Raw genomic sequence first — 23,592 nt, 5'->3', positions numbered from 1 at the left:
GTGTGGGTATCCTTGATGAATATGGATACGCCCCCACCTTTTGTATTTCTGTCTGGGTTCTGTGGGCAAAATGTATAGTATGAGTTATAGCCTGGTAGTGCTGATGTGCTCTCTGGGAAAAAAAACAGTTCAGATAAGCAGGCACAAATAAGCCTGTGACAAGAAATTCCCAGTTCCGATGGGCAGAATCCAGCCTCTCCTCCCACAAGAATGCAGACCACAAACCTTAATGTAGAATAACTGCCCTGAAGCCCAAGTGCTTAAACCAGAACTAATACACTTTTAGAATAGCAGACACTGAGCCTTCAATCAGCAATTCCCAGCTTAGAAGGATGTGAGCTACCTGTCCTGTCACAACAGTGCCGACCACAAACCTTAATGTAAAACACACCGGTATGAAGTCCAAGTGTTTAAACCAAAAGACAGAATAACAGTTGCAGTTTAATGGCTACTACCAAGCAGTAATAAATGCAGCAGAATAAATAAAATGGAGTACTTTAAAGAAGAGACAAAAGCAAAATAAAGTAAGAAGAAACACAAATACAGTAAAAAGGAGATGAATAAAGTGCAATTTTTTTGTTAAAGTGCAATGAGAGAGGAAGGAAGAACCTGAATGGGTTGGCCTTCTCAAATCTTCTCTCAGTAGTAAGTAGAGTGAACCACTAGACTCAGAATATGATCTCACTGTACTGTTAAGTGAGCAATGAAATACAGTACTTTTAAAACTGCAAGTTTGTACTTAACAGAAGACTAAAATACAATACTGCAAGTTTGCACTTAACCTCAGCTTCTAATGCAGGTAATTGTAGCCGTCCAAGTCTCTCAGACAGTGAGCATAAAATTAATTCTCAAACTTTATGGCTAGCACTTAAAGTACAGAGGAAGCCCTGTGGGCTAACAGTTAAATATCAGATAACAAAAGTGAGACCACCACTACCCCTCTTACAGCAGAGAGGCACACGGTACACTATTCAATGAAACAATTGGGTAACAGAAAAAATGAATTACAGTACTTTTAAAACTGCAAGTTTGTACTTAACAGAAGACTAAAATGCAATACTGCAAGTTTGCACTTAACTTCAGCTTCTAATTTATGCCATAATTTTTTCTGTCCCACAGTGTGCACCTGACCCACCTGTTTTGGCACTTCATCCCTCACCTCTAGCTTCCTTATTTTTGCTTTTATTGCAAAAGATGCTATACCTTACAGAAGTATTGATCCCCAGTACTGTTTCATCTCTTACTTTTCAGCTTCTGTGGCATTCTTCTGTCACACACTGCCATCTACCAGTTTGTTGCAGCTGTAATATTTCTAGCTTTGACCTTTTCGTTCAGACTTTTCTCCACAATCTTCCTCCGTTACTTGAAGCTTCTGATTCCCCGTTAGCTGTCATAACTGTCTTATCTTAATTCTTACATCCCATGTGCCTTTTGCATTCCACTCCTCTGTCATTTGCTGACGTTCCTGTTCCCAGTGTACTTGTAATGTCAAATCTGCATACAACAGCTTTAATTTGTTTCCTCTGATCTGTGTGCTAATGTAATCCATCTTTAGCATGATCAGAAGTGGGCTAAAAGCTGAACCTTGATGAACCCTCACTGGGGAAACCTGAGAATCTGAACCTGTACTTGTTGCTGTGTCTGTACACAGTCTACATTAATTCTGCAAGTGTTTCTGGAACTTCAGACCATCACAGGATTGCCCGTGTTATCTTTCTTGGGATCTTGTCATATGCTTCAAATCTAGGAATTCCCAGTTGGACACTTTTTCCTCACTTCTAACTTCTCCATCTGTCTCACTGCAGACATGAGATCCAGTGTTGTCTTCTCCATCTGGTGTCAGCCTGTTGGTTGTCTGATCCAACTCGGATCTGACACTCGAGTCTTTTAGACTTCTAACTTGCAGACTGCACCTCCTTTACTCAGTCCCATGCTCCTCAACCACCCCCATAGGTTTGCTGCCATTCCTCTCAGTAGATCTAGACACCTCCTCTCTGGCATCTTTTTTGGAATAGCTTTGGTGTAAAGTTTTCTTGTTCTGTGTGCTTTCACTTACCCTAATACTGTTTATAGTGTAGTGTTTTCTGCAGGTAGATGGGTAGTTGGGTAGATTTGTTACTGTATGTTAGTGTGTTTGACTTTCCACCTTTTCTTGTGTAGCTTTGACCATGTTCTGGGTATTACTTTTAGGTTAGTGTAGACTTTGGTTTTTCTGCTTGTACTAGTCAAGCAAGATTTAGTTCTGGATAAAGGTTTTTAAAAATGCATTGTCTGGCATAAATTACAGAATGCACACTATATAAATGTTTGTATGGTTTGAATTGCCCATCTGGACTCTGTTTTGTTTGCAAAGGAATTGGATCCAGGGCTGTTGAGTAACAGGCGAAGTTGGTCCTTAAGGGCCACCTTCTTGCCACCCCTTTAGTCTGCTTCTTCCTCTGCGTGAAACTTTGGTTTGAAAAGTGTTGCTTTTGGGACTCCAAGACATCCAAGGGTCCCAGGTCCATCATCCTTTGCCCAATCATCAAGGTTGATGGGCAGTATCAGAGCTGACTTGGAGGAGCTGATGAGGTCTTTACAAACTCTTATACAATTGAGCCTCATCTCTTTAGGTCTGGGACGGATTCCAGACATTTAGCTCCAAATGTTTGGTTTCCTTCCTTGGCCTCTTGGATCTGAAGCCATTAGTTCCAGCTGCATTCCTACTCCCTTTATCAGATCCAGCGGCCTGGCCATATTTGGTTCCATCTCCCTCCTTAGTCTTATTTACTCTACTTTGGGGCCATCCAGACTCCAGGACCGTGGTGTCAAGGCTGAGATTTCCAGGTCTGGCTCGATAGTCCCTGCTTTGCATTTGTCCTTGTCACTCGAAGCTTTGGCATTCAACAGCTCAGCTGCAGTCTGTCTGGGTAAGGTGTAGCTTCCCCTGGACTGGTTTGTCTGTAATATCTCTGGGTGCTGGTGCCCTCAGTTCAGGGAGACTAGCATGGGCTGCTGTCTTGACCATTGTGGAGAAGATGTTCTCGTTTAAGGTGATGGATAGTTTCCCTAATTAGTGTTCCATCTCCTTTATAGTCTAGGTCTGCGACCAGTCATCAGCCTGCGCCTGGACAGCCTACACTGGTTGGTTTCCTACGTGCTCCCATAGTGGAGCTTCTTACCTTGTCCTCCTGCTTCCAGCATTCCCAGAGCAGGAGGTGTCTGGAAGAGGTAATGTAAGAGGAAAAACCTCAACTCCCTGGGTGAGTCTGTCGTGGACGATACTGATCTGAAAGAGGCATCCCCTAAGTCTCTGCAATGACACCTCTTTTGGTGATCTTTTAGAGCTACTTCTCCAGTGTGGAGGCTGGACCACCGAGACCCCCTGTCTGAAGGAGTCAGTATTTTTGGAAGCCTTCAGTATGAGCCTATCCACACCTTGGATGGGTCCCCCTGCAGATATGCTTATAGACTGAGTCTGAGGGCTTGGAAGGACCTGAAAATGGTGGAGTCCATTTCCTGGAAGCCCGATAAAATTCTTGCTCTTCCCAAAGACTGACCATATTGGAGTAAGGGTCTGGCCATGAGTGTGATTGTCATGGTGGCGGCCACCAAAAAGGAGATCTCCAAGTGCTTTGGTCCATCCCCCAAATAAAGAATCTCCGGCTTTGATCTGTTTATGGAGCACTAGTATATCTCAGCCATGTTCTGTTTCAGGGCACATAACTGTCACAATTGAGACTCCAGCGAGATCTGGTTTCTGAAGTGTTCAAGAATGTTAAGACACAGTAGTCTCCAGAGATTCAAAAGATACTGAAGACTCAGTTGTCTGTACTGTTATCATTCGCCAATATTTCCATGAGGCTTATTTCCACTGCAGTCGATGAAGCATCCTGAGCAGCTGGGTGTGGCATTGCATTGTCTCCACACACAGTTGTATAACTTTGCAAATTTCTTCAAGACATCCTTTTATTAATGCCCTATTTGACGACAATGCCTTGTTTGGACCAAAAATTAAGGACACTCTAAGAGCAGGCAAGAAGCTACGCCTTAAACCTTTTCAAGGTGTCAGGGGAGCAAACGTCTTAGAAAGTTGCAGCAGTCTTTTCAGGATGTTTTTTCAGAGGGTTCCTCCTGAGACTGTGGTAACCTTAATGAACATCACCCACTGAACAGGGTCAGTCTGCAAAATCAGGCTTTCAATGGAGCCTTCTCTGGCAGGCCCTTTCAACGGCCATAGGGTTGCCAGATTGTCCTGCTCTGGAGTCGATCAGGGGCCATTTCGCTCTTCACCCAGAATCTTGGGAGGTCATAACTTCAGATGCATAGCTGTTAAGTGTTATATTTAGAGGCTATACTGCCCCCCCCCCTAGAGGTTCCTAACTGTCATACTGCAGGCAGAGTAAGAGATTCACAAGCTTCTGGCAGACTGTCCTCTGAGGGCCCACCATGTTGTGTAGTATCCGTGGTCTACTTAAGGTTTTTTTTTGGTGCCAAAGGAGGAGGATCTCAGGCCTATTCTGGATTTAAACTAATTGAATCTATTTGTGAAACAAAGATCCAGATGGTCACAGTGTAGTCTGTTCTACCTCTGCTGAGGAAGGGTGATTGGATGTGCTTGATAGATCTCCTACCATCATATAAAGATGAGGTACTCCAGGACATTTCTGCTCTTCTGTCTGGGGGCTGGTATCTTACCAGTTCAGTGCCCTGCCTTTTGGTCTCACCACAGCCCCCTGGGTGTTCACTAAATGCATGGCGGTGGGTGCAGTCTGGCTCCGGCTGCAGTTTCCAGGTCTTTACTTACCTGGATGATTTGGATCCTCACCACCTGCACAGAAGTACTGATGATCATGTCCAGGGACATCTTACTCCTCCAGTTGTGCAACCACTTAAACATTAGTCCGTTATCTAAAGTCAAACCCTACATCTTATTCATACATTGGAGTCCATAGGCTGCAACTTGGATACAGTCAGATTGCCAGGCTCCAGATTGATCAGCCTTTGATCTCCGGCACTGTCAGTTCTTGCACTTTGTCTCCAGCTCATGCAGTTTTGAAACTTGGGCCATATGGCAGCTTCTATAGAGTTGGTTCCTCTGTTTAGATATTATACAAGGGCACTGCAATGGACCCTGGCAGTACAGTGGTCATTTGTAACTCAAAAGTATGACAAGTCAAATTCACTGGTGATTGCAGTTTCCTTTACTGACCAGTGGGAGACTTTGTACTTCAGCCACAGTCACCACAGGCATCTCCCTTATTGGTTGGGGGGGTGCATTTCAAGGGGACAACTGTTCAAGGATCCTGGTCTCTTCTGTGGTGGCTGACATCCACATTAATTGCTCTGTAGATGATTACTATCTTTGCTTTGCAGGCTTTTCAGAATGCCCTTCCCAGAGGTGTGATTTTAATGCAGACAATATATACATTGTCTGGCATCTCAGCAAGCAGGAGGAACATGTTTTTATCCTCTGTCAAGAAGCTATGAGGATTTGGTAATAGGCAATTTCATCCCAGTGCACATCCCAGGGAAGTCCAACATTCAGTCGACAGCCTCGGTAGGAACATTCTGCTTCTTCAGAGGTCTGCAAATTCAAAAGTTGCTGTTTGGATTTTCTGCCACTGGAGCACTCTGTTTTACAACCTTCTTGTCTCCCTGTCCATCACCAAGTGCAGCAGCTATTATGCCTTAGTCCCCCCCCCCCCCCCGAGATGATCAGAGATACAGTGATATTTGCTTGGCCCTCCAGGACTCCTATATTCTTATTCCCCTGTTCTATGAGAAGTTCATACAGAAGGCAGCCCAATGCAGAGTGACTGTGATCCCTGTAACCCCCTTCCAGCCTCATCAGTTGTGGCTCCCTTTCTCGCCTCTTCTGCAGCACCCCCATTGGGTTTTGGATCCCATTCCAGATCTCCTTTCTCATCCAGTTTTCAGTCCCTCAGCTAAACTGCATGATCTCTCCCGTTTATTTAATGGCCAGGAATCCCAAGCTTTCCCACGCTGTAGTACACACCTTATCTTGGTCTTAAAAGTGAAAGTGTATTCCAGTAAGTGGAGACATCTTGCATTGTGGGCGAAATCTAGAATGCCTCAATCCTTTTTTTTTTTTTTTTTTTTCTTTTGCCCCATTTAGAATCTGCTGTAGATTTCCTTGCAGAGTTTTATTTCAGGCTCTAGTTTTTCCATGATTAAGGTGCAGTTGGCAGCTATTTCTAATATTCATGCTGGCAGTGATAATGTTCAGTGACTATGCTCAAGATTTCCAAGGTTTTCTCAAAAATACCTTTTTGCTGCAACCCCCAGTTCAGGATCTGGTTCCTCCCTGGGATTTGCCATTTGTTTTGCAAGTCTTTGCAGGCCCTTCTTTTGAACCTTTGGCTACATCAGACTTTGTTGTCCTGGAAGACATTATTTTTGGTGGCCGTTTCTTTAGCAAAGTGGATTTTGGAGTTACAAGATCTTCCACTCCTCCTTATTTGGTGTTACACAAAGATCAAGCTTTTCTCTATACAAAAACTCCTTTTTGCCTAAAGTGGCTTCAGAGAATCATCTTGATCCATTCATCTTACTGTGCTCCTCCCCAATTTCTCCAGTATAGGTGAATACCTTCTGCATTGTTTGGATGTGCATAGGCAAGTGAGATTTTATTTGGACTGTAATAAAACATTTAGAAAATCCAGTCAATTTTTCTTTTTCAAGATCTAGGCTAGGCACATTTGTCTATCAGATTGTATTTCATTTGCATATACCTTGAAAGGCAAGACCCCTGCCAAGTAAACCTAAAGGTCATTCTAAGAGAGCTATGGCTACTTCCACAACTTTATTTTCTAGAGTATCCATGGATGACGTTTGTGCAGTGGCTACTTGGGTGAGCAACCACACCTTTGTTTCTCATGACAAGATGGCTATTCAGTCATGATCCAGGGCTGCTTCCCGCTCCACTGTTACCGAATATCCTTAGCTCCTCCCAAGGATTTGTGTGTGGCTGGGAACTCTGTCACACAGGTTGAAGCTAGACTGAGGAGACAACATCAGATATGAAAGTTGATTTTATAACAATAGATCAAGTTTTCTGTCCGTCTGGTCAACTTCTCCTGTACTCCTCCCCTCGCCTTGACTGTTCATGGTGAATTCCCTTACCAGCGATGACGGGCAGTGGAGGTCATTCTCTCTATATTCTTGAAATCCTGCATCCCCATTTTGTTTAGGGAGCTTTTATGGTTTAGAAATTGGCTTAGATTGGGCAAACTCAATTTGAGGGTTTGGTTGAGGAGCCAGGGTATTATGAGTAAAGGAAGTAGAGCCTGGCGAGTTGGAATTCTGAAGGATTTGGCCAGTGTTATTTCGGATCTGATCTAATAACTAATAGGTTGAACTAGACTGAGACAGATGACGCATCTATCGTTATGGTAAGTACATGAATTGTCAGTTGTGCTGCACCCTGACCTGAATCCAAACTGTTCATCTCCCATCTTTCAACTACTCTACCTATTTATTTATTAGTTGCCCTCTCCAGTACTTGCAGTGTGACAAGTTTGAAAACTCTGCACTGCCCAAAGTAATAGAATGTTTATTCTCCAGTCGTCTAAGGTTCCTTTTTACTCCTTTCTACACTGAGTACCCTCAGGATCTATTTTTCCTTTAACTCACTCAACATCTTGATCATATTTGCTGTGATATCTGAGCTTGTTGATTTCCTTGACTTCATTTTCCTTTGGGCTGTTCTTACAACTTCTAGTGTAGTCTCTTCCTCTTTCATCAGTCTATGATGCAGCATGTCTTCCGTGAGGCTTTTTCAGAAACTGCAGGAAGTATTCCTTCCATCTGCAATTTTCCAGTGGCCTTGTGAGCAGTTTTGGCAGTCATACCTTGTCATACCTTGTGAATGGTACTGTTTTCTTTATCTTCCTTCCTTTGGTTTGCAACCCGATCATTTTTATGCCATCTGCTGACACTTTCCAGAAGCTGGTGGGAGTGCCTTTAGTCTTGTTCTTTGCTGTTGCATCTGTGCTCTCAGCATCTCTAACCAGTCCATATTCCTTTCAGTATTTTGGAAATATTAATGTGCATATGGGAATAATGCATCCAGCGCTGGGCATTCTTCCACCATGACATTTTACACATACTCAGTAACATGAGTATAAATACTAACAGTAAGTTTCCACTTTCCTAGATTCATAGTGTAATTTTATGTCTTACATTTTGTCTTTTTATATGCTGCTTACTGTCTGTTAAGGAATTCAGTCCTGAAAAATGCTATGACAGAGCTGTAGGGATTAAAAGGAAGTATACAAAAACACACACTAGGTGTGAGGTTATGGATATTCAATATCCTTTTGGTGCCAGATGTTGATGGAGTGTTGAATTGCTCTGTCATGGAAGACACAGGAAGTGGTTTAGGAAGTACAGCTAAGACACCTGTACTTTAGCTGATTGCATTGCTGGTTAAGGTATATATATTGGAAACAAATGTCTAGTCTGCGCTGAGTGCCATCCCACAAAACTGGTCTCTCTTATTTATATACAGTTGATTAGGGAGTCCTCTTCTGAAAAATGAATACCAAAGTAGGGTTTACTTAAACGGAACCTGGGGCTGGTTTTTTTCGGTGAAACTCCTTTAAGCTCATATATGTAAATGCATTTATGTATGTAGTACAAAGGTTAATTGTGAAAATTGTGGTTATTGAAGAAGAGTCCTTATTTCGCTCTTGTCCACAGGTACCAGAGGAAATCTTCACTGGGATGGGAACTGGGTGACGTTCTTGGACACAATGCTGCAGATGATTGTCATAGGGTTGTCTGGCCGAAGTCTGCGTTTACCAACCCGAATCCGATCTGCTTACATTGATCCAGTTGTACATCAGGAACGAATCAAACAGTATGCAGGAGGCAAACAAGGTAATACATGCCATCTTTGTCACAAGATGGCACCTTTTATTTTTGTAATCTTGTTTCTTGGGCAAACTAAACTTCCACTCCCCTCTGTTTGGATTTATACAGAGAATGTCTACAACACAGGTTACCACTTTTGGTGAAATGCTTATGATTGTCTTGAAGTGTTTATATGGTCTAATGGATAGTGTGTGTTTTCAGATCAGAAGATTGAAGGTTGCAGTCCATCCATGGTCATCTGAGAGTACAGTAGTTTTGTTCTTGCTGTTGGTGCAGAGGATTAAGGCTATGAACTATTAAGGAGCTGCTTTCTGTAATAGAGTTTTCTTTGTATGCCTGCTGTCACCTTGAATAAGTCAGTTAACCAGGTAGTGCTTTGGGAAATTGGGAATTTTATGCTAGGCTCATTAATGGTCTCTTGGACTGCATGCCTAGTAACTACCTATGAAAGTATAGAGCAAGTCTCATGTCAGTAATGTATATAAAATGTCATTACCTGATGTTACAGGAATGTAATGCTTTGCAGTTTAGTACATTGTGCGTGGAGAGTGGAGTCAGTAATTTAGAACATGAGCAGTGTTTTTGTACTCCAGCTTCATGTTTTTATTCCAGGCATTACCACCTCAGAAACAGTTACCATCTCCCCTAATAACTTTTATTTTGTTGTCTATTCCTTGACCCCCCCCCCTTCTAGTAAATATGTAGGAGAAACAACAGTGCTTTTTATTTTTAGTTTATTGTATTATCTTGGCTCTTAAGGATGTATGATCAGATACTTACTGGATACGTTTCATTACCTTTTAACAAATGTAAATCTTTCTGTAAAATATAGCTTTCTCACCATCCTAGCCCAGTTACTGTGTGTTGGGGAATGTGCAACTTTCCTTTGAACTACTGCTACTGACAGAACATCCTGCATATCAGATACCTTCATATACTCTAAATCTACCCTCTCTAGTTATAGCTTCCCCTTCTAGCAGCCCCTAAAAGTATCCTCACTGTTGCACTCTGTATTCCAGTCCGTAAAAGAAATGCCCTGCTGTAAACTTATCTCCCAAAATTCTTCTAAGCTCCAGAACTGCAGTTTTAGGGAGACTGCAGATGCATTCTGAAGTAAACCTCTTCCCCTACCAGTATCTCCTCAGTCACTAATCTTCCATCACAGTATTTTTCTTGCCAGAATTAGAGCCCCTGTTACAAGCATTCTTTTTATCCAAATAATCCTAATTAAATGTTAAACTTATTCTTGTTGGTATTCAGATGCGTCTTAAGCAATTGACAGTTTTCACTATACATATCTTAATACAGTTCAGTTGTTTTGTGCGGGTAAGGCCATTTACATTCCATATTGAAATTGACCTAGCAGCCTTTCTGTTTTGAAGTTGATGTCTCAACTGTGTGTGTGTGTGTCTGTGTGTGTAGATATATAATTACAATTCCTACTTGCATGTTATGTATACCTTGCAACGCTTAGCTAATTTTTTACATGCCTGGGCTTTCATGTCTGAACTCACATTTTCCAAATAGTTCATTTCTCTGCATCTTATGAACAATAAGTATAAAACTCATAAGGTATGCCATTGACTAATTTTCAGTGACTCGCCACAAAAAAATCAAAAAATACAAAGGAATATGCCAGAACTTGATGCAGAATCAGGGATGGTTTATAAAATGATGGAGAGTTGAGAAGTATACTTGGTCCAAACCATGGCAGCTACAGATGTTCATCAGCTAACACTTAGAAACAGTCCACATAATATACTTTGCTTTGTTTATAACTTTACACATTAAATTTAGAAATGTATTTCATATTACTGTGTTGTACAATAGTATTTAACAGAAAATACATTTAGAAGTTGAAAAATTATTTTTTCTCTGCTCATTTTCTTGGTGAGCAACCATAACATAGAAAGATTTTAGTTAGAATGTCCCCACCAGTTTGAAGTAGCACAAACTATCTCAAGCTGATAACTTGGTCAACTGGATTTCAGATTTCATCCTGCTTTTTCATTAGCTACTTCACTTGTAAATTACCTTAAAGCTTGCTTAATTTTGTTAGGTGTCGCATGTCCATTGTAAGCTCCCCCCAGGTACTTTACATTGTATGTAGCTCTCTAAATACATAGGATTTCCTCTCTAATTGCAGCTGTTGCAGGCAAGAAACACTGTTGAAAAGTAAGTGCTGCTTTAATCATTAGAATATGGCTTCATACCGATGTACAGGATTTTCTATCCTTCAAAGTCTTATAATTGAAATGTGCATCTCTTAACAACTCCCTTGCTCTGTGCAGCTGTTCACCTTCTTTACCAGGTAGACATTTTTTACCAGTATGAGCCCCACCTTTTTTTTTTTTTTTTTTTTTTTTTTTTTTTTTTACAGTTAAAAAAAAAGAAAAAGAAAAAAGAAAAAAAAAACCTTCACCTGGTCTGTGACATCAATAGGACATGTTGACGAGACAAATTTGTCCCAGAGACTCCATCTGTGGTATAGACTCCCTCTTTACTCTTTAAGAGCAACCTGGATAACTGAATGGGAAACAGAAAATACACCCCTGGGATTCCACCAGTGTCCTTGCTGGACAGGGGCATTGTATGTTGACTTGTCTAAAGATGGGCTAAACCCTTGGCTAGGCTTAAGGGCCTCAGTCGAACTTTTGAAAGTTTGATTATCTAATATAGACCCTTTCTGTACACCTGTGAGGATGAGAAGCTATTTTCTGCAACCTGTTAAGATGATTAGTTCCAGGTCCATGACTAGAAAATGTGTAGCTGTGGGACTGTATACTAGTTTATTTTAAAGGCATTATTGTACTGTTTGTGCTGTTGTCTGCTGTGTAGAGTACATGGACTACTAATTTCATTTTGTAACAGTCATAGCTAAAAGTGAGCCTTTGAGTTCACGTCTGCCTACCTTAAATGCATATTTGATTTTTTTCCCCTCCTTCATTAATATGGTCACTCAGTAGGCATGAGCCATTGTATACACCATTGTCAAGTCTGTCAGGCTGAGAGCTAAGGGAAAAAGACCTGTCTTAATGGTTCTGTATGAGTGGCTCTCCAACTGTCACTTTTTTTGTTACGACTATCATGGTAAAGGGATGGTGCATTAGGAAGGCCGGACACTGCCATGATATCCGCCATTACAGCAGCCACTGTTAGGATCTAAGTTTACAGCATCACTGAGGCATTAACCTGGACCTCCATTTATAGCTTCTCTAATCACTGAAAATGGCATATGATGTAGAAGCATGGTGGGTTTGCTACTACAGTTCAACCACTGATGATGCAGGCTGTTCTGTTTATAGCAAAGTATCATGCTGATATCCCATTCCTGGGGAGGAGATGGACCGCATTCTGGGATTGTTTAGCTAAAGTAGAGATGTAGTCAAAGTGTCTGCCTGGGGCTAATTTTCATGTTTGGCAATGCCTCGATGAGCTTGTTCCAGTGTTCATTTATGAGCAGCAGCCATGTTGAACTGTACTTGAGTTTTCTTGTATCATAGAGGCAGGCAGACAAGATCCATTATCTTCAGCTGAGTTGAGGGGTGAAGGATTCGGAACATTTGCTTATGCTTAGCATTTAATCTGCATTTTATTATGTTCTGCCTGCGGCTATATTATTCCCCATGCCCCCAATGTGCCCTGTCACAAAGATGAGTCTGAGTTGCTGCCTAGCATAAAATGTCCGGGAATGCATCCAGTAGAAGCTGGGGTGATCTTACATGCTATAGGGCTCTTGGTTTCCAAATTAATTTTAAATGCAGAAACAGGGAGTGAAAGCAGACTTCTCTAGTATCCAGGATGACTTTTTCACAGGGAGCTTTAGCATTGCGGGTTGGAATTGGTGAAATGTAAAGAATGTGGGTACTTTGAGAGATGGTTGATCTGGCAAACAAGGCAGACTGAATTAAATTATGAAAAAGAAGGCAGAGTTTAATTCTGTACTGGTTTCATTTCCTCTCTAATTTTGGAGTGCATTTATGAAGTGTGGTATATGTGAATAGGGTTCTGTTTGCATACCTGTATCAATTTACTGTATTCAAGTTGCATTTTAGAACATATGGACAGTGCTGAAGGAGAGGCTTTTTTGAATAGTAGTCTGACTCTTGTTTTCATTGCATGGTTTGTGCAGCTGCCTTGGGCATAGATCTGGCTGACTGTGAATGCCAGTAGTGCTGTTGCAAATGTCCGTGCACCGAATGTGTACTTTGTTCTTATTGATGTGTATGGTAGCTAGATTAGTACTCTTATCACTATGTATTCTGCACAGTTTTCATTCACAATTTCTAAATTTGGGAAGTGGCAGTTAGATGGCTAATTTTGAAGACCTGCTGAGTCGCATGCAAGTACTCACCTCATCTGTATGTGTCTGTGTTGGCAATACAGGTGTATTGCTTAGCTTTTGGGAGTATTTTACATGGAGCACCCACATGTGAAGACAGCAACATTGGAAGTGATGCTATGTAGCCTTTCATAATGAAAGTATGAGCACAGATTTCGGGTCCAGTAAGCGTTGTGGGCAGATGTGTCGCTAGCTACAAAATGTAAATGTAGGGAAGTACTGCACATCTCTGAGGTGGATGTAAATGTATTGAAAATAAGCAGTTTGTTATTGGCACTACTATGCTGATATGCTTAATGTTTTTTTCTTTCCAGCAATGGATGTGATTGTGAATCGCAGCCTCGATAACATCATTGCCGGGGGTGCCCAGATCTGTGGTCTGCATGCAACAGTTGCCCCTCGAAGGCAGCAGCAACAGACACCCCCCATTTTGGAAGAATTCCAGTTTGTACCATACTTCGAAACTGCTTGTTTAATGTCCAGTTCAACTCTTCATAATGCTTTGACCAGCTTAAAAGGTGACTGTCTTATACATTCTTCCATTTAATTGTGAAGCATGCTGTATAACTGGGGGCAGTGCACAAGATCAGTTTCCTGAAAAACTTGCGTATGTGGTAATTTGGACAAATGTGGATGTGCAGTAGGTGCTTGGCAGCTGCCTTGAAAAAGTGTAGCAAACTATAATGGGAAGGTTTACATACAGCAGAATTGCATTGTCCTGTGAATCCTTGCCAGAAATTTGACCTATTCTGTTTAAGTGAGTTGTCTCCAGACTTTATTCAGCTGGTTTTAAGGGGATGCTTACAGTACATTTGTTTGACAGGGGCACTGGTTCACCTGATAAGTTATAATAAGTAGGTACTGGTCTGCCCACTTATTCTCCCTTTTTGGTCCCATTGTGTTTAAGACCCATAATTTTTTATAGTATTGGATTACTTCCATTCTCCCATGTTAGCCTTGTAAGGAGACTTAGGTCTGTCCATTCCTTATGGCATCTGATATTTACGAGGAAGCATACTGGCCCACAGAAGTATTGCTACTATTAAACTGCCTGACACTTTCCTTTTCTCCATTTCTTCTGGAAAAATATAGATGTTCACTTTGTGCTGTAGGCATTGTGTAGAGACTGCTTACTTTTATGGAGAAATAAGATTTTGTAAGAAGCTCAGTAGTTGCTACACTTTATTTTGGTTCCTAAGTTCATATGTAAATATGAGGCTAACTGCCCTTGTGGACTATTTTAAGGCTAAACAATTTCCCCTCGAAGGTGACAGCCAAACCCTGTACCTTGCATATGTGAGGTAAACACCTTAACCATTATATCAACCCCCAACTTTGATACCATAAGATTAGGCTGCAAGTTTTATTCCCACACCAGCAACTTAGATTCATGTTGCAGTACCTAACAATATAGTGCAGCTTAAGTGGGGTATTACAGCCTAAGGTGCCATCCCTCAGATAACACATGAAGCCAGGGTCGCATCTTACTGAGTTGGTGGCAGCTTGAGTAGATATAAACTATTCAGTTATAGTTACAGATGTCTATTATAAGCAACTCAATCCTCAAAAGTATGTATTAAAAATAGACAAAAATTTTAAACTTCAGAAGCACATTATACAAAGCAGTTAATTTCATGATCATTTAGTTTAGTAAATGTGCATAAAAAGGTGTCTAAGCACTTGGGTCAAAGCTCAGTTTAAACTGCATCATTATGTTTTCATTTTTTGTTTCCTCATTTACCCAGCCAAAGAATCTGCTCAGTAAAAGACACCATTTCATATTTGTCATAGGCAAGGATTCTTAGGCAAGTACCATATAGCTGCCTTGCAGGCCATTTTAAGCCTAACCAATTTCTCTTTAAAGGTGAGAATCAAACCCTGTACCTTATGTTTGTGAGGTAAACACCTTAAGCATTATGCCAAACTCCCAACCCTTCATGCTCAATATTGCAACATTTTCAATATTTTGTATATACCTAGTCTTTCTAATTTTTGTAAACATTTTCTCATCCTCTGTAGAAAATGTGTTGCAAGCTTTGTTTATTGTGTCCTTTTGCTTTAGATCTTCATAAAAGGCACTGTTACAGTACTGTTTGCTACATAGTGATCATCCTCAGGAGAAACTGGTACATATGACTGTCTTATCTTCATGAGCTCTGCTTCTGCAAGGGCACAGACACATCCTCTTTGTGAGGATTCATGCTCGATTCCCAAATAAAAGCTGGTACAAGATGTGCAGTCTTCCATTCCTATTTGTGCCACATGCATATGCACTTCTCAGTATGCAAGTCTGTAGTCAGTTGTTTATTCTTGACCTGGGGCACCAGAGCTCCTGTCAGGTGTCGTCAAAGGGTAATTGCCTCACTGGGGAAGACGTACAAAGAACCATTGATGCTGTAGACATCAAATCCTGTGTAAAGATTGTTGTGCCACCCTCCCATATATTTTTATTTTTTTTAAATCAGAGACTTAACTGGAAGTTGATTGCCAGATTTGCATGAATTTTACTTTAAAAGTGTGGCTTGTCCTGCTGTTATTGGTTTCTTAGAGCATGGTAGACTTGGAACAAATTACTGTGCATCCATTGAAATAGACTCCCTGTTGTGTGAAAACTCCAATCCCCACCTAAGGAAACTTGTAATACAGATCATCACCATAAGGAGCTCGAAGGAGACAGGACCTTCAAGACACAAAGGAGATCATCCTAGCCTGTTACATAGCTCCAAGGACATCACAATTGATTAGTCTATTTTCAGTCTCTAGTAGTGACATCTGATTGCCATTTTTTTTCAACTATTGGAGGCAGACATGCACCTTACTTCTGAGACTCTTAGTAACTAACAAAAAGGTGCACGTCATTCAACTTTCATTAAAATGGCAGAAGCTTGACCTTGTAACTGGGGAGATGAAGACTGTGTAGCACAGGAAACTCAGCATTAGGAATTTAAAAACTGGTGTTTTTTTTTTTTTTTTTCCAAAAGTTTAGAAGGTGCTCTCCCCAAACACACTCTGGCTTGGAAGGTTCCCCCCTCCCAGGAGTTACCATTTGCAGTTCATCTTGAACTTTCATATGCTCATAGGATGCTGTTCTTGCAGTGGTAAACAGTTTAATTCAGACCTTCAGCACCCATTCTCCCCACTTGAAGTGGAAAAGGGATACCCCTCACATCAGACTATAGCTCATTCCTCAGTGAAGATCAGGACTTTGCCTACATAGTGCAAATGGCATCTCTCACCCCCCCCCCCCAACTGGGCTATCTGGATAGCAGTTTCCTGCTGGTTTAAGCATAATGGCAGATACAAGAGGGACTTGAAGATTGCCCAAACCCTTTTGTCTTGCGTGCTTTATTAATGTATGTAAACTATTCCCAGTTTCTTGTTTGTACTAAGCTACATTTATGTAGTGTAAATCATTAAAAGAAACGTGTATTGTATTTCAAGCCTGTATACAATATGTATGAACTTGTTTTGATGTATATATTTAATTGTATGCTTTCAATTCCCTTATGTTTAAATGTGGAACTTTATTCACCAGGCCTCTGTTGAAGTGGTTGGCTGCCCTCATTTTTTTTCTGTAAGATTCCATTATAAGTGTATGCGTGCGTGTACTCATTTATCCAGCCTGAGAATCTGTCCAGCAAAATATCTAAAATATTCCCTGCACATGCCAGTGCTTTATCTCCATTTGTTATAGTGATATGATGTTTTATAGGAATAATGGAGACTGGATGTCCTCCAGTTCCAGACAACGCCATCGTAATGTGGTACACGGTGCATAACTGTCCATGCACGTTTGTGAGCTAGCAGCCACTTCATCGTGAAACTCTAGGTCCTATACCTACTGTCTTAACGTAATATTACCACAGAAAACATGAGCAAGGTATTTGAGGACTGGAAACTTTAAGTATGTTGGAACCAGAGTTTGAACTTTTCCTTTGCTTTTGAATCTGGTAGCACAAACTAAGCTGTCTTAGACAGTTCTCTGAGCATCATTCTCTGAAAATTTAATGAAAATGTCAAACCATTTTGGAAATCCTTCATATAGGACTAAAAATAGGCAAAAAACATTCAGTAGATTGGGAGCAGCATTATGTAAAGTAGATGTTAATTGCTGCCAGTTTGTACACTTAATATAGTGGGTACTGTTGCCTTGTTGGAAAGTATTTGTCACGAAAGTGTAGCAAAGTATACAAAACATTATGTTGTGATCCTTAGAATTCTCCTGTTTACTTTGACTCTGCAGGTTTAGTGAAAAAGCTGCAGGTCAAGCTAAAGAAACATGGAATGGCACTTGAAATTACTGGTATTCAGGATGCAGACATGCCAGAATCCATCGATTTGCAGGAGAAGGGTCTGTTGTGGCTCCTCAGTGAGCTCTGCAGGGTGGAGCTGAATGGGAACTTGCATTCTGAGCTAAAGCAGATAGTGGACCAGGAGAAGTCTTGTTTCCAAGAGGATGAACTTGTGAATGGATTGCTGGAGGCTGCAGAGTTTAAAACATGTCTAGATACAGCTTTGGAAAACCTTACAAGTCGTAAGATGAAGATAGTAGAGGTGAGTCTGTTCAGTTTTAATTCCTGGTATTGCAAGCATAATGAGAGGTGAAGAGCCCAGATTAGCTGTCCACTCAGTATTCGTTATGCGAGCAGGTTTTTGTAGTGCGAATGTCTAACTGGCCTGTTAGAAGTGAATGTTTGGTATAAGTGTAGACACAGCAGCAGAAGTACATCAAGGAAGGGCAGGCTTTTTATTTTTGGTTAATTAAAACTGCTGTTAACATCAAATTAAAGATGTAAGGAGTCTATAGTAAAGATGGATAATTGGGTACTGGTGTATTCTGTCTTGAGTATCAGAATCCATTCACTAGAGGTTGCTCTTTGCATGAATATTAAGAAACATATAGCATGACCACATCGAGTAGTTTTACATCAGTTAAATTGGACCAGGTTTAGATTCATTTTAGCATGTGTGAGTATTCACCTAGCAGTGTTCATAAGCAGTAAATTTATGTACAGCAAACTACACATTTTAGTTTAGAAGACAGTGAATAGACAACTTGCATGTATTCTTAGATATGTAAGAAGCCCAGAGGGCTTGCTCTGACCCCCTTAAGTACAGCAATTTGTAAAAATTTCAACTATTCTGTTTCCTTATACAGAATATTAAGTATACACACACACTGAATTCATGACGATAGCATCATGCCACATAATCAAAATGCATACTGATGATAGTTCTACATTTAGTAGAGTCCTGTGTAAGTGAAAACTGATTTTTTTTTTTTTGAAAGTGCGCAAGCTCAGCTGAGAATTATACACCCTAAAAGTTTATACTTTAAATTAGTAGGGGGTGGGGATCTTTATACAGTACAAATATGTAATTTCATCCAGTTTTATTCATCTTTAATGTGCTTTTCTGTTATGCAAGTCTAGTTAAATGTAACATGATGTTAAGTTGTCTATCTCACCTTCATTCTTGCTGTTTGGGGGTCGGAGCCGATCCTCAGCTCCGACTCTGCCGTCTTCAGTAGCTCGAGAGCTGTTTACTGGCTCGAGGCTACCCCTTATCCCATAATGCCTAGTGATAGCAGTGATAGCTACCCAGATCTCGTTTGCCGCTTCAGCTGCGTGGTTGTTTTTCTGGCTCAGGCTTGTATAGAGTTTTTTGTGTAATTTTTTTCACTAGAATGTAACTTTTCTAGTTGTTTTATTATTCAGATAGTTTTGTCTCTGTGATAGATAATTGTTTAGCTTATAGTATCCCTTCTTTTTTTTTTTTGTAGAACTCTAACTTAGAGAGTTCTCCCCCACCCCTCCCCCTACCTCTTCTTGTCAGATTAGCCGTTTAAGTTAGAGGCTTTCCTTCTATCTTGTTCTTATAGGCTAGCCGTTTAAGTTAGAGGCTTTCAAATCATCTTTTTAAAAAAAAAAAAAAAAAACTTTAGCTATAGTCTTTCTAGTAGGTGTAATTTGCTTATTGTTATTACTGTTGTAATTGGTTTTTCCTTCTGTTAAGGATGTCAAAGGAATCTAAGGTTTCTGGGTTCAAGAAGTGTGACTCATGCTGTCAGAAAATGTCTCTGACAGATGGGCACACTTCTTGCGTCTATTGTCTAGGCGCTGTGCATCTGCAGGACTCTTGTTCTATTTGCCATGCCTTTAGTCCAAGAGTCCTGCAGGAGCATAAGAATAAGCTTATTCTTAGGGGTCTTTTAAAACCCCAGGATTCACCGGGCAAGAGCTCACAGCCTGTGAAATCCCCTAAATCCAATAAGCCGTCTGCTCCAAGTTCGGAGCAGTCTTTGGTTCAGGATTTACCTTCCATGCCGGTTCCAGACAATCTCCCCGTCTGCTCCATCAGAGGCTTCACAGCCGTCGTGGACCCACAAGAGGCTGAGGCCCCCTTCACCAGAGTCGGTGCATTCGGCTCCTCGGTCTCCTTTACTACAGAGCGAGCGTAGTCACCTATCCTCTCACTCCTCTCGATCCGCTAGACTGTCGGATCATGATGTGGAGAAAGTCGCAGGCACTAGCCAAATTGTTGTCCAGCCCTCCTCAACAGGTATCGGCTCCGTCCACTTCCCTCTATGTTCCTCCTCCGACTTCAATGAGTTCAGAGCTGGAGTTCGTTGGGGTTTGAGTAGTGGAACAGTCTGCTTCGATAACTCTACCTCCTTCGGTTCCGACATTTGCTCCGATTCCTTCGGTGGTACCGTCCATCGAGGGATCTTGTGCGCCCGGAACTCCCTCTTTGGCTCTGAGGAGGCGAGTGGCATCGGACCCTTGTCTGACCCCGTTCTCCCTCTCGGAGCTTCGGTGCAGGTGAGCTCTGCTCCTACATCAACCTCGGAGCCATCTCCCTCGGTGCGGAGAAAGATTCCTATTTCTTCGGAACCGGAGCTTTCTCTGCATCATGGCAGGGATGCCTTCGATGTCATGCGGAGTGTGCTGTCCCCCGAGTCAGCTCCACTATCAGCCCCACCGGCTCCGTCCCCTGTAGTGCCTGTGCCAACCTCTGCTCCTCCTCCAGACCCTACGCATAGGGAACCGATGCTCCAGGACACCCGATTGGGTGTTTCCTCCTCTTCTGAGGCCTCTCCTGATCACTCAGAAGAGCCCCCTCGGAAGAAAAAGTGTAAGAGGAAGCACATTGATTCCCCCGAGTCTGTCACTTCTGATACAGACTTAGATGATTTGGAAGGGTCCCTGAGATCCCCTGTGAAGAAGTTTCCTTCTTGGACATCCTAGAAATGCTTAAGCAGAGGGGGAACTGGAATCCCCTAGCCCCCTACTGAGGATGTCTGTATTTCTGGATGCCTTCGGTTCCCGACCTTTCACCACCGGGGTGTCTCCGCCTTTTGATCCACTTATGACAGTGGTGGCTCGAAAGTCTTGGTCAGCTCCGGATACAGTGGAACCAACTCCGTGGAGACCTAGTAAATTCATTACAGTACCCCAGGATAAGCAGTTCCTTTCGAAAGGTGTCCCTGTTGATGCTATGGTGGTAGCAGCAGCCACCAAAAAAGAGTTAGCGGAGACCTGTTCATCTGTCCATCCCCCTAACGAGGAGTCTAGGATGATGGACAGATACGGGAAGTGAATGTTCGCTTCAGCGACCTTCTCTATGAGGTCACTGAACTAACTGTCATTTTACCCGACTTCAAAGGGACCTCCTTAAAGAGCTCGGACATACCCTCCAAGATCCAACAGCTGAGGGAGCACAAGCCAAAGTATCTTCCCAGCTAGCGACGCTTAATTCTGTTAACTCCTCCATGAGGCTCATTTCCTATGCAGCCGATGGGGCGAGTAGAGCCGCAGGTACCGGGGTGGCCCTTAGGAGGCATGTGTAGATGTGGCTGTGTAACTTTGCGGAACCCTTTCGAGCGTCCTTCACCAACACTCCCTTTGATGGTTCCTTTCTTTTTGGACCACAGGTAAAAGACACTTTGACTAGGTGTGAGCAAGAAGGCAAGACTCTCTCTGCCGTGGGAGTCCATTTTTCCACTCCTTCTAGACCTTACCCCAAGGGTCAGAAGAGTGGGAAGATGTGGTTCCGTAAAGCTCGGGGAGCCTTGCCTGACGCACGTAATGATTTTTCCTCCAGAGGCAGAGGGGGAAACAATAATAGACGCCACCCTCGTGGCAGAGGTGGTCCGCAGAACCAGGGCAACAGAATCCTTCTCTGATAAGCCCTTCCAGCATCCCTGACGGGTTGCCCGGCTGCTCAACTCTGGAGGCAGTCGGGGGAAGACTTTCGCTGTACCCAAAAGCCTGGCAAAGTTTAACACAAGACAGATGGGTACGGTCTGTTGTATCTGGAGGTTACAAAATTCCCTTCCATCAACCCCCTTTACAGTCCAGGAAAGACCCTTCCAGATGTTCCACCCAATCTGAAGGAGCAAGCAGTAGTAAAAGTTTCAAAACTGCTAGAAAAAAGAGCTATCCAGGAAGTCCCGGCAGACCAGCATGGATCTGGAACTTACTCAAGGTTCTTTTTAGTACCAAAAAAGACAGGGGACTGGAGACCAATTCTGCAATCAGCAGACTAAACAGGTCTGTGCAAAGAAAGTTTTGGATGGTCACGCTGCAGTCCATTCTACCCTTTCTGGGTCAGGACAATTGGATGTGCTCGATAGATCTTCAGGACTTGTACTACCATATCAAGATGGACAGGCGCTCCAGGAGATATCTTTGCTTCTGGCTGGGTGCCAGTCATTCAGTTTAGACCTCTCCCCTTTGGTCTCACCACAGCCCCCAGGGTGTTCACCAAATGTATGGCAGTGTTCACGGCTCACCTGAGGCATCAAGGATTCCAGGTGTTTCCGTATCTAGACGACTGGCTCCTTACTGCTACCACCAGGCATTAACTCATACAAGCACGGGACTACACAGTCTGCTCCCAGCTCGGCATTACAATAAATTTCGAAAAAAGTCTGCCTTGTTGCCCTGTCAATCTGTCACTTACATAGGCGCAGACTTGGACACGAGATATGTTTGCAAGGCTACCTCTAGAAAGGGTGTCCGCAATCCGTCAGCAGGTACAGGTTCTGATGCAGAGCAAAAAATCCAAATCAGGAACGTCCTTCAAACTCTGGGTTCCATGGCAGAAGCCATTCTCCTAATCCCACTGGTGCCCTTTCATATGAGAATTCTTCAGTGGCTTCTGTTTATGCAGTGGTCTTTCCAAGAGGTACACATGACTTACACGATCATGATCATGGATGCATGCAAAAGGCATCTTTCTTGGTGGATGGTCTCCCCACCAGTTGCTTAGGGCATACCTTTCATACAACCCCCTCTGGTAGCCACAGTGATGACAGACGCCTCCCTGATAGGATGGAGGGGGGCATTATCTGGGCAGGACAGTCCAAGGCATGTGGCAACTTCACGAGTACCATCTGCACATAAATGTCCTGGAAATGAGAGCTGTGCTCCTGGTGTTGCAAGCCCATCAAGACTTTCTTCCTTCTGGGACCATTGATATTCAAACGGACAACATGCCAGTGGTGTGGTACATCAACAAGCAGGGCGGAACCAGGTCCTACCCCCTGTGTCGAGAAGCACTCAGACTTTGGCAGTGTGCGATTTCCTCCCTATGTTTTCTGATTGCGATGCACATCCCCGGGAGATCCAACGTCATAGCAGACAGGCTCAGCAGAGCCATTCTCATGCCTCACGAGTGGTCTCTGAATCAGGAAGTTGCGAATCTTGTTTTTTGCAAATGGGGACAGCCTTGCTGTGATCTCTTTGCCACCCCCTTCAACACCAAATGCAGCAACTACTTCTCCCTTCTTCCGCTTCTGGGTCATACCCAGAGACGCTCTAGTCCACGATTGGCCCCAGGGACTTCTTTATGCCTTTCCTCCTTTCCTTCTGATACCCAAACATCTACAGAAAGCAATATTGTTGGGTTGCAAAATGATCCTCATTGCTCCCTACTGGCCTCGACAGATATGGTTCCCGTTCCTGCACCATTACCTTCTCTATCAACCCTGGACTCTGGACCCAATTCCAGACCTCCTGGTTTATCAATCAGGCGGGTTGCATCAATCCCTCAAAACTCTCCAGCTCACAGCTTGGTTGCTCCACTTCCAACCTTAGCCAGGCTTCCCAGCATTTCCCCAGCAGTCCGTGACATTATCTTCTCCTCTCACAAGTCTACAACAAGGAAAACTTATGCTAGCAAATGGAAACATTTTTCTTGTTGGGCAAAGGCTAGGGATGTGGATCCCTTTTCAGCCCCAATTCACGAAATCCTGGAATTCCTAGCTCAACTGTTTCACTCCGGGTCCGCTTCTTCTACGATCAGGGTACAAATGGTGGCCATTTCTAACTTTCATGTTTTTTCGAACTCTAACATTATGTCTCTCAAGC

General features: G+C 42.6%; 1 protein-coding gene across 1 annotated transcript in view; it reads left to right on the top strand.

Moving 5' to 3' along the window:
- Nucleotides 1–23,592, top strand: part of FASN (fatty acid synthase) — a 1,281,817-nt gene that overhangs the window by 618,203 nt on the left and 640,022 nt on the right. Inside the window, exons 20-22 of the mRNA XM_044068230.1 lie at nucleotides 8,704–8,883; nucleotides 13,534–13,737; nucleotides 17,463–17,773. Of these exons, the coding sequence (XP_043924165.1) occupies nucleotides 8,704–8,883; nucleotides 13,534–13,737; nucleotides 17,463–17,773 (695 nt within the window). The remainder of the gene's footprint in view (nucleotides 1–8,703; nucleotides 8,884–13,533; nucleotides 13,738–17,462; nucleotides 17,774–23,592) is intronic.

Source organism: Protopterus annectens, chromosome 4.part0 (genome assembly GCF_019279795.1).
Source record: "Protopterus annectens isolate FY-2018-M chromosome 4.part0, PAN1.0, whole genome shotgun sequence".
In the NCBI taxonomy this organism is placed as follows: Eukaryota; Metazoa; Chordata; order Ceratodontiformes; family Protopteridae; genus Protopterus; species Protopterus annectens.
The sequence above is the reverse complement of the archived record's forward strand: the minus strand, read 5'-3'. Positions and strand labels throughout refer to the sequence as shown.